The sequence below is a fragment of the Mya arenaria genome, chromosome 16 (assembly GCF_026914265.1).
Source record: "Mya arenaria isolate MELC-2E11 chromosome 16, ASM2691426v1".
Classification (NCBI taxonomy): domain Eukaryota; kingdom Metazoa; phylum Mollusca; class Bivalvia; order Myida; family Myidae; genus Mya; species Mya arenaria.
In genome coordinates this window covers 48,927,826-48,944,978 of record NC_069137.1, presented here as the reverse complement: position 1 = coordinate 48,944,978, position 17,153 = coordinate 48,927,826, and the positions used below count along the sequence as shown (strand labels likewise).

Below are 17,153 nucleotides of genomic sequence, written 5' to 3'. Positions count from 1 at the left end.
ATAAGGTCGTAAGCTTATTCCCATAAACAAGGAACTTGCCATGCATGTTTTAATATACGACACTTGCCTTGCGCTTCTTAACAGGGAATCTGCTTTACGGCTCTTACTATTAGGTCGTAAGCTTATTCCCATAAATAAGGAACTTGCCATACATGTTTAATTTAAGGCACTAGCCTTGCACTTCTGAACAGGGATTCTGCTTTACGGTTGTTACTATAAGGTCGTAAGCTTATTCCCATAAACAAAGAACTTGCCATGCATGTTTTAATATACGACACTTGCCTTGCGCTTCTTAACAGGGATTCTGCTTTACGGCTCTTACTATTAGGTCGTGAGCTTATTCCCATAAATAAGGAACTTGCCATACATGTTTAATATACGGCACTAGCCTTGGGCTTCCAAACATGGATTCTGCTTTACGGTTGTTACCATAGGGTCGTAAGCCTATGCCCATAAACAAGAAACCTGCCATACATGTTTAATATGCGGCACTAGCCTCGCGCCTCTAAACTGGAATTTATTTAACTGCTTTATGTTGTCTCCTAATAGGCCCTATATAGATATATATATATATATATATATATATATATATATATATATATATATATATATATATATATATATATATATATATACCTTTTAACAGGGATTCTGTCGGATTCTGGCCTTGCATTTTACCAAAACTTTGTGCCTCTTAACAGGGATTCTGCGGTATGTTTTAACTTGTCCCTTTAGGTTTCAGTGCATTATGAAACATGACAAATGTAGGACATTTGTTGCCTTGAATCAGAACGTGTGTTGCCTAGCACAAGAACATTTGTTGCCTAGGACCAGAACGTTTGTTGCCTAGAAGGTGTGTTGTCTAGGACCAGAACGTTTGTTGCCTAGAAAGTGTGTTGTCTAGGACTAGAACGTTTCTTGCCTAGGACCAGAACGTTTGTTGCCTAGGACCAAAATGTTTGTTGCCATGGACCAGAACGTTTGGTTGTCATTTTCTTTTTGACTGTAGAACTCGATCCAACCAAAACGTGTGCAAGTGTTCAAGTTTTTAGCTGGTTCAATTGATCTACAAACAATATACCTCAAAATGACTAATTGGCACGGCTTTTCAATTTGTATGCGGTATAGAGAAAATTGTTAAATATTAATTGCATTGTTTCTAGGAACTTTTCGAAGGCATTAAAAAGTTTATTGTAAAACTAATAACCCCTTAATAGACCAGCAGCTTAAGTGTAAACCCTGCATATCGGTGAATAGAACACACAACATCTGAAAATCGCGATGAAAGATTCGCCTACCGTTTGGATGTTGCCACAACAATTGATGTAGAAAATACACTTATATTGTATCGCAATCAACTCATTTGTCAAATATTAAACTTCACAATATCATTTAATGTAGGTAAATCAGTTTCTATCTTTTTCTTGACAAATTTGTACACGCTGATTCCTTAAAGAAAGATGAAATGCGAAATGTAAATAGAGAAGTTCAAAGTTGTTTACACTATATTCTCTAAACACTATACACTTAACTCTAAGAGTTAATGTTCTTTACTCGAAAAGGAATGGTCTCTTCGGTTAACGCTATGTATTAAACCAAGAGCTTTGCTTATATGATATTAAAATCTAATTATGAGTTATCAGTTATGTGTTACATTCAAAATTTATTGACAAGTCACCGACGTTCAGTGACCTTAAGCAGAAGAATCAATATTGAGATATATATATATACAACTTCAATTCATTGCTTGTATAGTTAAATACATATCATGCCGTTGACCAAATCCCGGCGGGAACAACGATCCTTGTCGAACTCGCAGCTGCAACAAAAAGGGCAATGGAAAAGGTCAATGAAAAAGGGCAATGTAGTTCACATTTAAAAATATAGTTTTACGTTTCTTAACGTTTTATGTCATATGCATAAACATTTTGTTGAATAACATATCGTAGTATTCGCTTATATAACCAACTAATACATTGGTAATATAAAGAAAAGCATGAATATAAAAATAAAAGTAAAATATAGTATCTACCATCCGCGCTTCCACCCATCCCACCCCATCGAACAACATGAGTAATTCCTAATACATATATTTTTTACTGAGTTTTATCAAGTTCTGATTTAGTTCATCTTGGATGTATATAATGTATAAAAAGGTATGCATCATTTCAGTTATGTCACCCACAACGCTTCATGCTTGTAAGCTTGCGTTTTTTATTAAGCGCTCTTGAATAAGATTGTGTGAACATTTTGTAATACCCACACTTTATTTGTCCTAATTTGATATTTACCCGGCAAATCAGTTTACGCAATTGCACAATTTGTCTCGTGACAGATGTATATTTATTCACTGACAGAGATGTCAATTCCGAACGATATTTACTGAGCAGCGGTTTGTATTTACAGTAAGAACTATACGATTTTTTTTTAATTTTAGATAGTGCGAGTGCATAACTTTAATCATGAGGGCTGCGGGTATCGTTACTGTTTTGAGCTATATTATCAAAGATAACTTTCAATTCATAATTTAAGGTATTAGTGTAAAGCGTTGTATTTATCCGCGCGGTAGTAATGGAACAATTAAACCTTCATTACTTTTTGAGGTTTTGATATTGAAGTAAGTGTGTAGACGGAAAAACGAAAACACACACACATGATACAACAACAGCTTTTGGCCTGTCAAAAGTTAAAGCAGAACTTTACATTGCAACTGACTGTTAATGATCTAAAATTCAAATTGAATTGAAGATCGTTTTAATTTAGATCGTTTGATAAAATTATTGAAGATTTAGATTGTGTATAATCTAATTCCAGAAATGGTTTCTTTTAATTCCTGGTGTTGGCGTCCAATCTGGCACCAAACATCATTCGAAAAATAGCAGTCACCGGACAATGTCATGTGATTAAATTCCACCTGTACATATCCATCCACTGTCCAAAGTAAAACATAAAACCCCGCCATGAAAGTATAAATTATGTGAATATTTCGATATAATTTTTCTTCATCTATATATGCAAACTACTTTTAAAAAATCGGCAAATGGAGATTCATTAAGTTTTATTCATCATGAAGTTAGACGTTCACGGGTGTTTAATGGTCCGCCTTCTGCCTCTCACATTCCCTGTATCAGATTTCACATTGCCAGTATTTCAGCGGATGGATTTTCCAGGACGGATGTGGTCAAGTCAGTACATGCCGTGTATGTTGTCAACTTAGGACGTAATTTTTCCAACAGGGATGGATTTATATAAATTGTATAACGATCATTTCGTCGATAGGTTATGTTTTTCATGTGTTGTTGTACTGTTTCGCTGGATTCATCAATTAATATTTTGTAGTAACCCACGAGCTAAAAATAGAAGGCATCATTCATATTGAAGTATGCTTATTTGAAGTTATGAAGTTATGAAGATCAATATGGTATGTGTGTATTACTTGAAAATCACAATATCTATCACAATAAAGAATCTTATTTAATAATTACAAACATGTGTTGGCCATCCAGTTATTATTGCCAACAGGCTGTACTGGAATCATTTGTGAAAACTATGTTAACGATTTGGAAGACTGTGCATTGTAATGCATGTGTCATGACTTAATCATAATTTGCAAATAGAAAATGAGTTATTACTAATGCCCATGTTATTCTCAGAAGTTCAAACTCATTCGACTCACACTCATTATTATCTTAGTTTTTGGACCGAAACAATGTTATAAAACCATATGTTTGGGGTCATTTATTGAAGTATCAAATCTATCAATACAGTAGCAATCCTTAAGGTTTACCATAAATGGATAAATGTAATGCTTAGTCGTTATTGTTCAAGATTTTTTTTGTATTGTTTTTTCTTTCTTTTTAACATATGTATGTTAAGGTTTCATTACATTTGATTACTAAAAGTACATATTTCAATTGCATATTTTTAAAGGAATACTTCCTATCGTAAAGCTACGCTGGAGAATGAAATAATATGGTAAAAAACTATCGTTCCTGAGTCTTCATGAAGGATTGACAGGATGGGGAACAATAAGTTCTCAAACTGAAATTGAAACCATTTCATATGGCGTGCAATGCCAATTACAAAATAGCAGACGTCATGGCTAAATTGACGTATTCTGTGCATTGTAGTTGATATTTTCGGAGGAGACGTTCTGCCAGAGTCTTGAGAAATCTGTGGGTGTTTAATGTGCCAACATAAATACTGCCATCCGTTCAGTTGACATGTTTGTGGAAAGCGTTTGCTGCTTGGTTCCACACATTCTAAAATAAATGCCTGCGTACGGTAACGTAAGTCTTTACTGAACGTATGGCAGAGGGCATGCATAAAGTGATATGACTGAATAATATTTTCTAGCACACCGGATAGGCATTTCCGGTGACGTCAGCCGTGCTGGAAAATCCCATCTACCATCCCCCCATGCCAGATGAGTCACGCGCTGTGACGTAATACTTGTTATTTCTTTTATTATATACTTTAAGTAACCATAATTATTAGATTTCAATAGATGAGTTTCATAAACATTAACTTTGCAAAAATATATCTTCACAACAAATCGAAATAACCCTTCAAAGACTTGATATCGAAGGAACTTATTGACGTTGACAGTGAATAAAAATTACTGCGCGTCATGACGTCAGTTAACATTATCGCACGCGCTTTTTGGTGAAATGTACAAACATGAGCTTTTTTATGCAGTTTCTTCACAAAAAAAAATTAAGGTATGCTAGAAAAAAAATATATCATGTGTATCCGGAACGGGAACACATGACAGATATTATTAGTATTATTTGTAATGCAACAACTGCTAAGTAGTCATTATACACACTTGATAGGTATTAAATCAATCATTTGATAATACCTCTACATTTCTGAAGCGCCTTTTTAATCACTGCCGCTGCCCGCAAACAATTACCTAGCTTGTTCCCGGCGGCGGACCTTTCCTTAATGGTGATCCCGTCCAAAAATCTTCCTTATAATACCTTTGTATTTTTTAACGACCAACAGTCGCTTACGTTCATGCAAATATAAACATTGCGAACTGGCCTTGAGACTGTTTGAGATCATGTTTTACTGGACAACCTAAGATGACTCTGGAATTAGACTCAGATGCTAAAACGGAGTGCTGAAAATCACTGAATTAACATGACTTTTAGAAAGAAAATACGCCAACAATGTTACATTGATACCAATAACAACGTCATCTTTATTCAATATGTTTACAAAATACCAAGCATTTATATCACAATACAAAGCAATTGAAATAGCAAATTGGAATAATTCACGACTGAGCAATCTTACAGATGTTTAATTATTAAGCATCATGACCGCTAAGGTACTCTCCCTTTTCCACGCGCAAAACTTCATTATTGATTTAATCAATCTCAATAAGAATAATTTATTATATCGTAGTTGATAATAGGCGAACAAAAGTGATTAAAACGCATCAATATGATGAAAATAACTTTTAAAAAAAATGGCTGGATAAGTTTATGATATTGCTTTGAAGTTCACATTTTTGGTCAAATCTCAACTGCTCTATCGAAACATCATTCTAGACGTCTTAAGTTGCTCACGAGGAGGATCTGTAAATGAGAAGTAAGTAAAACTCCTTGTGTTGTAATGTCCATTTAGCAAAGAGAACGTGCAGGACTTGAACCACCAGCCTCCTCCTTGCCTTTCGGCACAGTTGAGATGCCATTTGTCGGCGTCCCTGTCGTACGTTGAAAACGGTTGGTGGTTGATATCCCCTGGATCAACGGTGTTAGAAAGGAGATAGGAATCGGACACTGAAAATAAACCAATGACTCTTTTTTCATATCAATAGCATTTGAAAATAAGAAAATCATTACTTTTTTAAATTGAAAAATGCAAGTCAAAGACCATTTTAACCTTAAAGTTTAATGAACATCATGCTAGAACATATACTTGTGTTCTATTCAAAGTATTCACTTAAACTAGATATTTAGGTACAAAACTAAGAGCTTTTCTTAGAAAAAATGTTAATGTTATAAGAGTGATCGCATTTTAAATTTACCACTTCTTATACTAACATACTTCCACTGGAGTTGACCCTTTTGTCAACGTTTATGTTGTACTGGTCAGGTGGAGAAATATAGAAGCCCGAGTACTCGTCAAATCCAGTAGTTCCGTTCGCTAAACTCATGTCCACTCGTAAAGTCATGTTTCTCCGGCTTGTCATTGAGTGTAGAAGGCTCAGGCCTGAACATAATATATGAGGTATATGTTGAGATGTGTTAAGGTCATATTCGAGCAATATGGAGCAGTATCCCAATTTAATTATATATCTAAAAATTAACATTAATCGAAATTTTCCATATTCGCATGTCCAGAGAACAAATTGAGCTCGGTAAATTTTTGAGCAATTCAGCGTACATTCATTCATTCAATTTGAATTTGGTCTCCAATGAAAATAGACGATTGAATCATGCGATTGAATTATTTAAACTGTTTGTTAAAGAATTTAATCAATGTCTTTAAGGTATCCGACGTACAAGTAAGCTTAGGGTTCCATTGTGCTAATGATTGTAACGTTAATATTTATATGAAAATTACCGAAACACGTACAGTAGTCAAACGTTTAAAAACAAACCCCGTTTTATGGCACAGGGTAAATGCCAAAGACAGAACACAAAAACAAACAATTACGAACCGAAACATGGAACAGCAGCACAAAACTCCACAAACACCACAGTACACATATTCTATATAAAATTTAGCGATGTTTATCAAGGAATGTTAAGTACCAATTTGATACCTGGTGAACGAACTTGATTTTTGTAACATTTGAAAGGGTTTTGCTCGATGATATCTTAAATGTTATATATGTGTGTGACGATTACTACGTTACAAATAAAGTTATTGAAATGTGTAGTTTGATTTTTAATTTCAATTGTTTGGCAAACTTTAAAAGCGGAAAGATGTTTATTACCTTTCTTTACCCACAAAACTGTTTTAAGTAGTATGGTCCATTGCATAATTGTAAATTGTTTATCTTGATTTAAACAGTCTGCAAACAAGAAAGTTAGTATATATTACTTGAATTGTGTTCCGAATATAATATCATCCTATTAAGACACAATGTATATTTCAGTTTTCTCAAATCGTTTTAAAACCACATATGTTACCTTTATGCGTAGGGCAAAGATCTCTAAACATATTCAAACAAACGATAATGATTTTACTATGACTGCTTATTAAGGCTTGTGTAAAAAACAGACGTTTTGGGGGAAGGCAAGAATATATGAAGTTCTGGTAAGATTTTGTGAGACTACATGTCTAATTATCACAGAAATACGATACATATTGTTGATTAAGAATAACATGTTCATTTAGCCTTAAAATGGATAAGTATACTTCCACATTTTTTGTTTGAACGGATTCGAAGAAACTATGCGCGTGAAATGCTTATAAGAGTTAACTTTCATGTCGTAGGAGTTAGCTTGTTCAACATTGAAACCAATGCTTAGTAATATAGACGATCATAATGCCTAAAAGTATTACAATGTTCAAAGGATGTCATGTATGCATGTTATGTCTACAAGCAAAGACTAGTTTAGCCTTCATACATGCATCCGTCAAAACACGATGGCAATGACTTATATTCATTTATTTTAATGCATATTTGTGTAAAAACGGATTTGGTATTTGTGACCGCAACCATCCTTATTTTTTCATTTGCATATGAACTCTGGATCGTGATTAATTTTGCGAATTTCCACTGAAGGATTAAGAGTATTACTTCCTTTACATTCAACAGCCGAAAAATAATCATTTAAATTTAGACAGGGACATTATTAAATTTCAATTAATCTAGACGACTAAACCAATTTAAGTTGCCTTGTTTGTTACACATGTACTAGTGTGTCAAGAATGTATAAGGTATCTCTGAACCTATTTATCGTTCGTGTATACGAACGAACATTCCGTATCGTTAATACTTACCCATCCAGAATTCACCATCCAATGAGCCAAAACCTTGCTCGTACTCCACAAAGCTCCTGTTGAAGTCTTCAGATCCATTCCAACGCTTTTGAAACACCTTAAGATGAAAGGCAATAATAAACATCACAATCCGTTCCTAATAAGTATTTCTTTGTTATAATTGTTATAATTTGATATAGATTTAAAATCATGGAGGTAACTTATTTACCACGAAGTGGTCTCCCTATAGTTAAAGTGCAATTGAAACAAACTATGTGTATTTCGTTAGACTTTGCGGTCAAGGATAACTATAACCAAACATAAGGTTAAATGTAAATCGATTGGTTATTGTTGCATAAGTCCATTCATTATTATAAAAGTAAATGTATACTTACCTTTCTAGATCGGACATGTATATTAGTATGATATAACATCAATTGCACTTATGAACAGGAAAAATGCGATTAAAAACCTTATTTTTCGTATACTTGTGTTGAATGTCGTTTTTTACATATGTTTGAGCTGAATAATAAATAATGTTAAACAAAATCAGAATGTACTTTGCATCAATCGACTGCCTAAAACAAGATAATTTGTTATTTGTCATAGGTCGAATACGTTAAAAAACATCATTGCTTAAAATCAATGGGCCAAGTCGATCGAACCAGTGTGGAAGAAAAGGTGTTTTCAGTTAGTATTATAACTGAAAATAGTGATTATATTATGTTGTAGGATTTTTCGTTTTCTCCCTGTACTCTTTTGAGTTGATAATTCGTTTATGATTTCGAAACATTAGTTAGGAGTTCATTTTTCAATGCCTAAATATACTTACACCAAGATTACTTCGGAAGGTATTATCGTCTAATGAAGAGCGACATTATTGAGCAGCGATGTTACTATCAGAACCAAATTCGTTAAAAGTTACTTTGATTGATATTAATAGCCCCATACTCACCGTCCAACCCCCACCCTCGGTATCCATGTCGCAATAAACCTCCACGTCATGGACCATGGTCCAGGGCTTGACTCTGTACACACCCGATCCACGAGATAGGCCAAGGTTTAACACATCGCTGCAGTCAACTATAAGTTTAGCAAAACACAATCACAAGATAACAAAGCAATAACCAGAAACATAATAGTTTGTGTGCCGTGTCTTAAGGCACAATGTTACATGCAAACGTGTCCCTTAACGGGTCTCACACTGATTAGATAGATAATATGCAATGTATGTCAAGAAAAGCAAGAGATGACGTTGATGGAAAACATGTCTGTAAGAACTCAACTTTATAGCTGACGCAGCAATATCCCAATAAACCTAACTGGAGCCAATTTCATCATGAAAGTATTACAATTAACATGCCTTCAATGTATATATAAACTCCTAAGAACTAATTCCAAATGGATAACTCAAGCCGGACAACATTTATATAACATTGATCACAAACATATCATTTCAGTAGAACATGATACTCTATTCACATAAATATAATCTTGTTTTCAGGAAAAATACTGTTCTCACAAAACGTTCCATGTTGGCAAACTTTTGACCTATTTGACGGAACGATAAACCTGTCGGTAATCCGCTTTAAATACATACATTACCTTTTAGACAAACATATTACCTGGTGGGCAATTTCGGTTACACAGGTCTCCTGAACAGCAAGTGTCACATGCGTGGTCGCTTTTAATTGAACGAGTTTCAGAGGAATCTCTTTTTCCAATGATGCCTGGTGGTATTTGCAGTCCACAGGTCTGCAACAGAAATAAATTCTCATAGATCACCTATCAGTACAGAATACTGTTTTTTTTAATATATTCACAATGAATGTTGTTGTTTTCAAAATATAGAGAGTGCGTAACACTACATCTACCTGCATTTGTACCTCGTGACCTGTTTCGGCATTCGGAACACCACTACCATTTTCCGTCGAAATTGATTGATGCAAGAAAACATATCACTTGAAATCAATCTAAACTTAGTAACAAAAAATACACACATATCACTACTATTAATTAATATATTTGATATTACAAACTTGTTTTACTAATGCAACTGCATACACTCGTGGCTTATCGTATGGCGGAGATGGCCGATGTGTTTTGAATGTGTTGGGAATATATTCAAGTACCCATGTATGATAATAGTAATTTATAGTTGTAAACTGTCTATCTTCTATAAAGGATAAGTGTAATACATGTGACTTAGGTCGCATAGATTTTGAGTGAGGTATAAGGTCAGTGAATTAACGGATATGGTATGTGAACAACGTTACAACCTTTTGGTAATGAACAAAACATGCCCCCCACCGAGCGCCATGTGTCAAGAATATTTGGACAATTTAATGAAAATATGCATGGAGCGATATGACAGCTGATTTGTCATTGACATTGCTTTCCTTTGAGTCAGTTTTTAAGATTATAACCATTCAAAGTGTGAGGATAGAAGGTACAGTTTTTTTATCATGTTCAGATGATGATTGATATATGTAGATAAACATGTATCCTTTTAGCAGCAGGCCCAACCTCCAAGTCAATGTTTGAGGGCAATGGGTGCAGGCAGTGTGGAGTTATCACTCGGAAAACCTTTTAGCATTCAATGTCACTGTGACCTTGCCCTTTCACGTGCTGACCATTTTAATCAATAGAGGTCATCAACTGGTCTACCACAATGTCAAGTTTGATGACCATAGGTCCAGGCAGTGTTGAGTTATCCCTCGGACAAGCTTTGACAACAATGTCCCATCAAAGGTCACTTTGATCTTGACCCTTGTCCCGATGACCCCTAAATAGATTAAAATAAATATGTGCCCATCGTTAACTGTTACTTAGGCCGTTAAAAAGAGTTTGTTTTTTAATGTTCAGCTTCTACGTTTGTTTCGGTAGTTTTCATTGTATTATTGTATCTACATGGACATATATTTCACTTCACTACATTAGTAAAATTAAATCATTTTAATATGATCCTCATTAACTTAACGTTCATTAGTATTGTAGTTAGTTGTATTTTCCGATAACACAGTCACTTCCCATGATCTCTAAGGGAGGTTACTTCCAAATATTCATATTATCCAAAATAGCGGACATACATAAAGTTTTAATATAATTATGTTCCCCGTCGACTTAACCCCCATGAGTTTTTTTTACCTGCATCGCGAGGTGTCAAATATTCAGGAACATATTACTGTTAACATATATATAAGCGATTGCAATAAATAGTTTCTTAAACAATTATAGATACCCGAAGATGATATCTTCTTTTTGGAACATATGTATCACATCTAAGTCTAAGCATTAGAAAAATAAAAATCTTCGGTTGAGACTGTCTGACACTAGCAATGCTTCATAGTACAGTCATAAGCGCATTAAAAAGATAATCCCTTATGAATATGAAACGTTGAAAAAACGATAATCATGCAAAGGACTTACATGTTGAAGTTCACAGCTGGAGGTGTATAAAGTATCGCCAAACACATCGCTAGCAACCACTTTGCATATCTAAATGTTATTAAAAGCATACAATTTAAAATATTCCGGTTTTCATATTATATATATTCATAACGATCTTCAACTGTATCACATAGTTACATTACATTGAAATTACAGAGCAATATCACATTTGACGGTATCCAGGGCAACATTCCTGACTTACAGCCGCACTATCATCAGCAGCCTCATTGTTACTTTCTAACGTCACAAAATCGACAATAAGCTACACCTACGCAGCCATGTTTGACCCATACGTGAAAATTATGATTAATACATCTGGTTTTGCAAGTATAATTCAAGATTTTGTTCTAGAAATTAGCATATTAATTCTAATTGCATACTTTCAATTTCTACAGTCTTTGTTCAGTAAGAAAAATAAAGAGGCATTGACTGCATTGAGTGTGACATTAATTAAACAAGTGTAGCCAAAGGGTTAAAACTTGATTTGTTAAAGGCGCACTCTTATTCCCAAATAAGATTTACCACCATTAATACAATTGTTTTCATTTACAAAACAAGGATGAATAAATGTCGAAAACAATGTGTTTTTTTATGAAGGATGCCGTGTTTAATTTCAAAGAAAGGTACAGAAAACACGGTATTTATATTTGGTGAGACGATAGAATATCACAGTAAATCTTTTATCACTCACCAATCTTTTAATATTTTTGCGTTTTCAGTTATTGAATACACGGTTACTATGTTGTTATCAGTAAATAATATCTTCCATAAATGCAATATATAGTAAGAAGTTAAAGGTTTATCACTGAACATGTATCTTTGCTATATATGTGTATGTAATGATTTTGAATAAGAGTGTCACTTTAATCACCTGATCTTGGTCACAAAACTCGACATCATGGCATTTCCCAGCGGGAGTTGGATTCCGACAGTTGTAACATATTGGTCCCCTTGTAGCGGGATAATCTTAAAAAAATGCGAGTTATGTTGAGATTCGACGTATGTGTTACTCAAGATGATCATGAATCTAGTATGTTCTAGATAGTGCGATATACCTGTTTCCTTTATATTACACTGTTTCTTTGTTACACTACATTGACGAATGCTATCCCGTTTTGTGGACAATATCAGAAGTGAGAAAAAGTCCAGGTAAATATCGTTCCATTATGATTAATAAACAGGGACATATATAGGTGATATTATTAAAGGGTATTTCGTAGTGTTAACGAGTTTCGGTGGATACTTGTCTATAAGCCGCACAAGGTCCTTCATTCTTTTAATTATATGTTTCTTTGTTTGTGTGATTTTGTAAACGTTCTACTTCAAGTCCAAACCAACAAAACTGCACTACACCACATTGACTGGAATTTCCATTCAATAAATAATGTTATCAATCTATCCTCATGTCAAATTCTCAGGATAAAAGTGTATTATTGAATATTTAGTTAATAATATAAAAGAAACTTCAACAGGAACGGTAACTCTCTACACATACTATTTTGATGATAGGTGTCGGAAAACGTGAGTAGCAGAGAACTAATTTTTAATAGTCTCAAAGGACGGCAATGACGTTAATTCCATTTCCGGTTCCGGTCTTTGCCTAAACCTATAGCAATGATGTTCAACATACCTATTTCGGAATATGGCGAACCGTTCATTGGTAACAATGTACGAAACTTAAGGCAATTACCTTTTTCATTGCAAGCCACGTGATTGCACAGGTCAATGTCGCAACACTGTGTACAGGGATTCTGTTGAGATACTGACGTCACATTCGTGCATACCTAATGAATGTTGGATATCAAGCGATGACGTACAAGGTAGCATACAGACTGTGTTTGGTAAGTAACCCATGCATCCTATAATACATGTCACGGAATAATTATATCAACATTTTCCTACTAATGATATCGGACATTACTTAATTTATTATGTATATAATAAAGAATATTGCAAACAGCAATTTAACACTGAGAAATGTACAACTTGTGTAATAAATTAGATCAATGGTAAGGAAAATTTTGCAAGTACTTTATTTGTAACAATTTCTGGCAGCTGTTTGTTGTTCCTGTTTCATAACATACAGTGCTAGAAGAACAGCCAAGATCAAACACCGTCTCTCCAAACTCATTGGTATGTCGCTGAACTTTGCAGACCTGTAAAATAAGAACATTCGAATGTCCGCAAAAACAATTTGTCGATTAAGGTTCCAAAGCATTTTAAGGCCGCAGTGATTTGAAATGCAACTTCTGCTCTGAGATTTATTTATGTGTTGGCGAACAACGGCAAATAAATCCGAATCACGTGACAAAATGGCTGATTTTGAAACATATATGTGTGCTACTGATATCATTGACAATTTGTGGTGTACCCGTTGTCTGTTTGTAACACACTTGACACGTTAACGAAATATCGTGGCTCAATTCAAGGCTACTATGCTCCAAAATTCTTTAATGAGTAACAATAATATTGGAGCACTCACCGAATGGGCTTTCAATAAGCTTAGGCACCATTGACAAATCACACTTTGAAAAACTCACACGAAAGAAAAATGACTTCCATGCAATGTTTTGCATGAATGCTCGCGATATTTAGGCGTAACAGAAAAGCAACGTCTTAGGTGAAATCAATGTATTTTTATCGTGATTTTTTTCCGGATCAACAGACATGATGCATAGAGAATAGTAAGGATTTGTAAGGATAATATGTAACTGTTTCATTAAATGAACTTTTGTTAAGTGATTATACATTCAAAAATGGATACAAGAGACTTCAAACAGAATGTACCTCGAACACGAAAGACGGATATGTGGAAGTAGATGTAAAACATTAAAGCGTAATAGTAGGAAATATTAAATTAAACATCAAATTACATATGAACAGATAAAAGAATTCTTTACCCGAAACCCTTGTTCATATTAATTGGCTTAGTATTCTCGAATTCACCTTTCCGCCCAAACAGTGCGTAACCCATCATACGTACGTGGATTAATTAAAGATCATCTCACCATTCCGGGCCCACATTGCGTGATCAACTAACACATGTGTTGGGTTCAATATAGACCAACTCACCCTTCCATCCACTCATTGCGTAACCTGCTTACACATATATCTGTTATTCTAAAGTAATTTACCTCCCCGCCCCGACATTGAGTGACCCGCTTTTACAATTGTTGACTCACATTCGACCAACTCCCCACTCCGTCCCCACATTGCGTAACCCGCTGATAGATTTATTTGGTTGATTATGGGTCAAATTAAATTTCCGTGCGGACACTGCGTAACTCGCTTTCACATTATTGGGATGGTTATAGACTAACTCACTTCTACAAACAAACAATGTGCAATCCGCGCACACATTATTTGGGCTGGTTATAAACTAACTCACCTCTCAAAATTGTGTAAGCAGCTTAAAAATTTTCGGCTGATAGACCTACTCATCATTTCGCTCTCCTCACAGTGTCAACCGCCTTCACATTTTTTGGCGTGTTATAGCCCAAATGACATTTCTATCCACATAACGCTTGCTACGCGTACACATCTTTGGACATTGTTTAGACCAAATCATCTTTCCGTCCCCACATTGCTAAATCTGCTAAGAGATTCTTTTGATAATTAAGGAAAAAAATATCTCTCCGTTCCAATATTACCAAGTCCGCTTACACATTCGTGGGCTGATTTTAGACCAAATCGACTCCCTCCTGTAAACCAGCTGACAGATTAGAGGGCTTATTCAAGACCAACATACCTCTCAGCCTTCTCAGGCCGAGTAAAGAACCACCACGTGTCCGCACCATATTGTTCGAATCGTTTAAACATTCTTGATTTATTGATAGACCGGCACTTATCTCCATTGATTAACCCGCTTAAACGTTTTAGGTTGATTACAGACCAACTAACATCTCCGCCCAAAACTGCGTTACTTGCTTACAAACTCGTGGGCTGACTATACACCAACTCAACGCCCCACATAGCGAACCCGCGTACACAATTCTTGGCTGATTATAGATCAATGCACATCGCTGCTCCCAATATTGTGAAACGCACTCACACATTTAAACAACTCACCTCTCCGTTCACACATTCCGTTACTCGCTGACACATTCGACCAACTCAATTCCTCGTTTCTACATTGCTAAACCCGCTGACACATTTGAACAACTCACCTCTCCGTTCCCACATTCCGTTACTCGCTTACACATTCTTGGGCTGAGTACACTCTTGCATTGCAAACACACCAACGCATCCACTGAAAAAATATTATTGTAATACAGTACAATGTATTGTTTTGAATGTTTCCTCAGAACATCTGTCCAAAAACGCTGTGTTCGATTAAGGTCTTTACTTATTATTACAGGTTTTGTTTGAACAAAGTAGAATTGCATACGGGTCTTTAAAAGCATTGACCAGGAAACTATGTATAACATGGATTGAAGAGGCCCGACCGAATCTCAAACCCGCAAACCATTTGACAAACGTATCTTTAAAGTAAAGCGACGTCGACCTTGAGGTAGCTAGAATATCTCAGAATGCCGGCTAGCTCACTGAATAAGGTCGACGGCATCTCACTGCAAGTTGCGTTCGTCGCAGGAGTTGCTGGTTGTAGTCTCGGTCTGAATGTCTCTGTATTTATGTTTAAAATAAATCCAAATATTCAGTATCCAAAGCATTATTATACTATTATACTATGCAAAACCCACAGTGTATCGTCCGACATACATATTTCATTTCAATGCACCCAGCACGTTTGAAACAGTTATTTCAAACTTAACACAAGCATATTGAGGAAAGGAACTTACATAGCAGATTCAGCTTGACAACAATGAAAAATGTAACACTGTTACAGCCGCCCTAGCCCCGACTTAAGGTAAGCCATGTATCATTTATTCCGAAGATTGCTTTCTTAATTTTTTGAAAGGTAACATAATGTTAATTTTGTATATTTTTAAAGTTTAACTGAGAGCTTTTTTGATATAGGTATATTGTTTTCTAAGTCAAGAGTAAATGAATAAGCTGAAAAATCCTATTTCATTCTGTTCTATTACCTCTCTTTTACAGATCTAAAATGATGGTACTGTCATTTAAGTGTAATTAAAAAATATTATGAATGAAGAACTAATAAAATCTTTAATCAATTCAAATTATACATAGAAATAATCCCCATGTTGATTTTTTAAATGCACTAACAATATATGCATCAAAAGTATGGATGGCTTGCCTGGTGTGGATTTTTATTCCGAAGAGTCGTTGAAACATATCTAATGATCCTACTTACGAAGTTAGGGGCGAGTTCAAGCGCCATACACTAATTAACGCCAAATAAAATTCAAAATACATCCCAATAAACAAATCCTTCTTAAAACCAGGCACAGCAAAATAATCTACGACAACAAATATAAAAAATACCACCTTGTGTCAAATACGAAATACTAAATGTCACAAAACAAATCATCAATACCGCCATCTTTCTTTCGAGTAGTGAAAAGCAAACGGAATGAACTATATACATTCAGAAGCTTTTAAAGCCTTATCTATCTTAAATGAGGTCGTCTTTAGTCGACTTCTCAATTCATGTATTTGGTCGCGAGGCGTATTGCTACTGAAAGCACTCTTAATGGATCTCAAACTATAATGATAACATATTTGCACATTAAAAGATCAAGGTTTATGAGTTAAATAACTAAGTCCGATATAATCGATTATTGTTGCTCACAGTATATTACTACCGATAGCTAGCGCCGAGCTATACTTATTCGATA

The 17,153-nt window shown here is 34.9% G+C and overlaps 1 protein-coding gene across 1 annotated transcript; it reads right to left on the bottom strand.

Annotated features, from left to right (window-relative positions):
• Positions 1 to 5,494: 5,494 nt before the first annotated feature.
• LOC128221758 (uncharacterized) lies at positions 5,495 to 16,872 on the bottom strand. The gene is made up of 13 exons (XM_052930360.1): positions 16,804 to 16,872; positions 15,561 to 15,643; positions 13,426 to 13,550; positions 13,311 to 13,314; positions 13,085 to 13,178; positions 12,266 to 12,360; positions 11,374 to 11,442; positions 9,570 to 9,699; positions 8,900 to 9,027; positions 7,966 to 8,062; positions 6,953 to 7,030; positions 6,058 to 6,222; positions 5,495 to 5,789 (listed from the first exon to the last, which is right to left on the bottom strand). The coding sequence occupies exons 1-13, from the start codon at positions 16,856 to 16,858 to the stop codon at positions 5,539 to 5,541; spliced, it is 1,374 nt and encodes a 457-aa protein (XP_052786320.1). The 5' UTR covers positions 16,859 to 16,872; the 3' UTR covers positions 5,495 to 5,538.
• Between the last annotated feature and the right edge of the window lie 281 nt (positions 16,873 to 17,153).

Excerpts from the sequence above, each read along its gene's own strand:
- LOC128221758 (XM_052930360.1), bottom strand. The coding sequence starts at position 16,858 with ATGGCGGTATTGATGATTTGTTTTGTGACATTTAGTATTTCGTATTTG. Across the intron at positions 9,700-11,373 it reads CCAGCTGTGAACTTCAACAT|ACCTGTGGACTGCAAATACC; the intron begins GTAAGTCCTTTG and ends TTTCTGTTGCAG. Across the intron at positions 6,223-6,952 it reads AGTTTTGTGGGTAAAGAAAG|GCCTGAGCCTTCTACACTCA; the intron begins GTAATAAACATC and ends TATTATGTTCAG.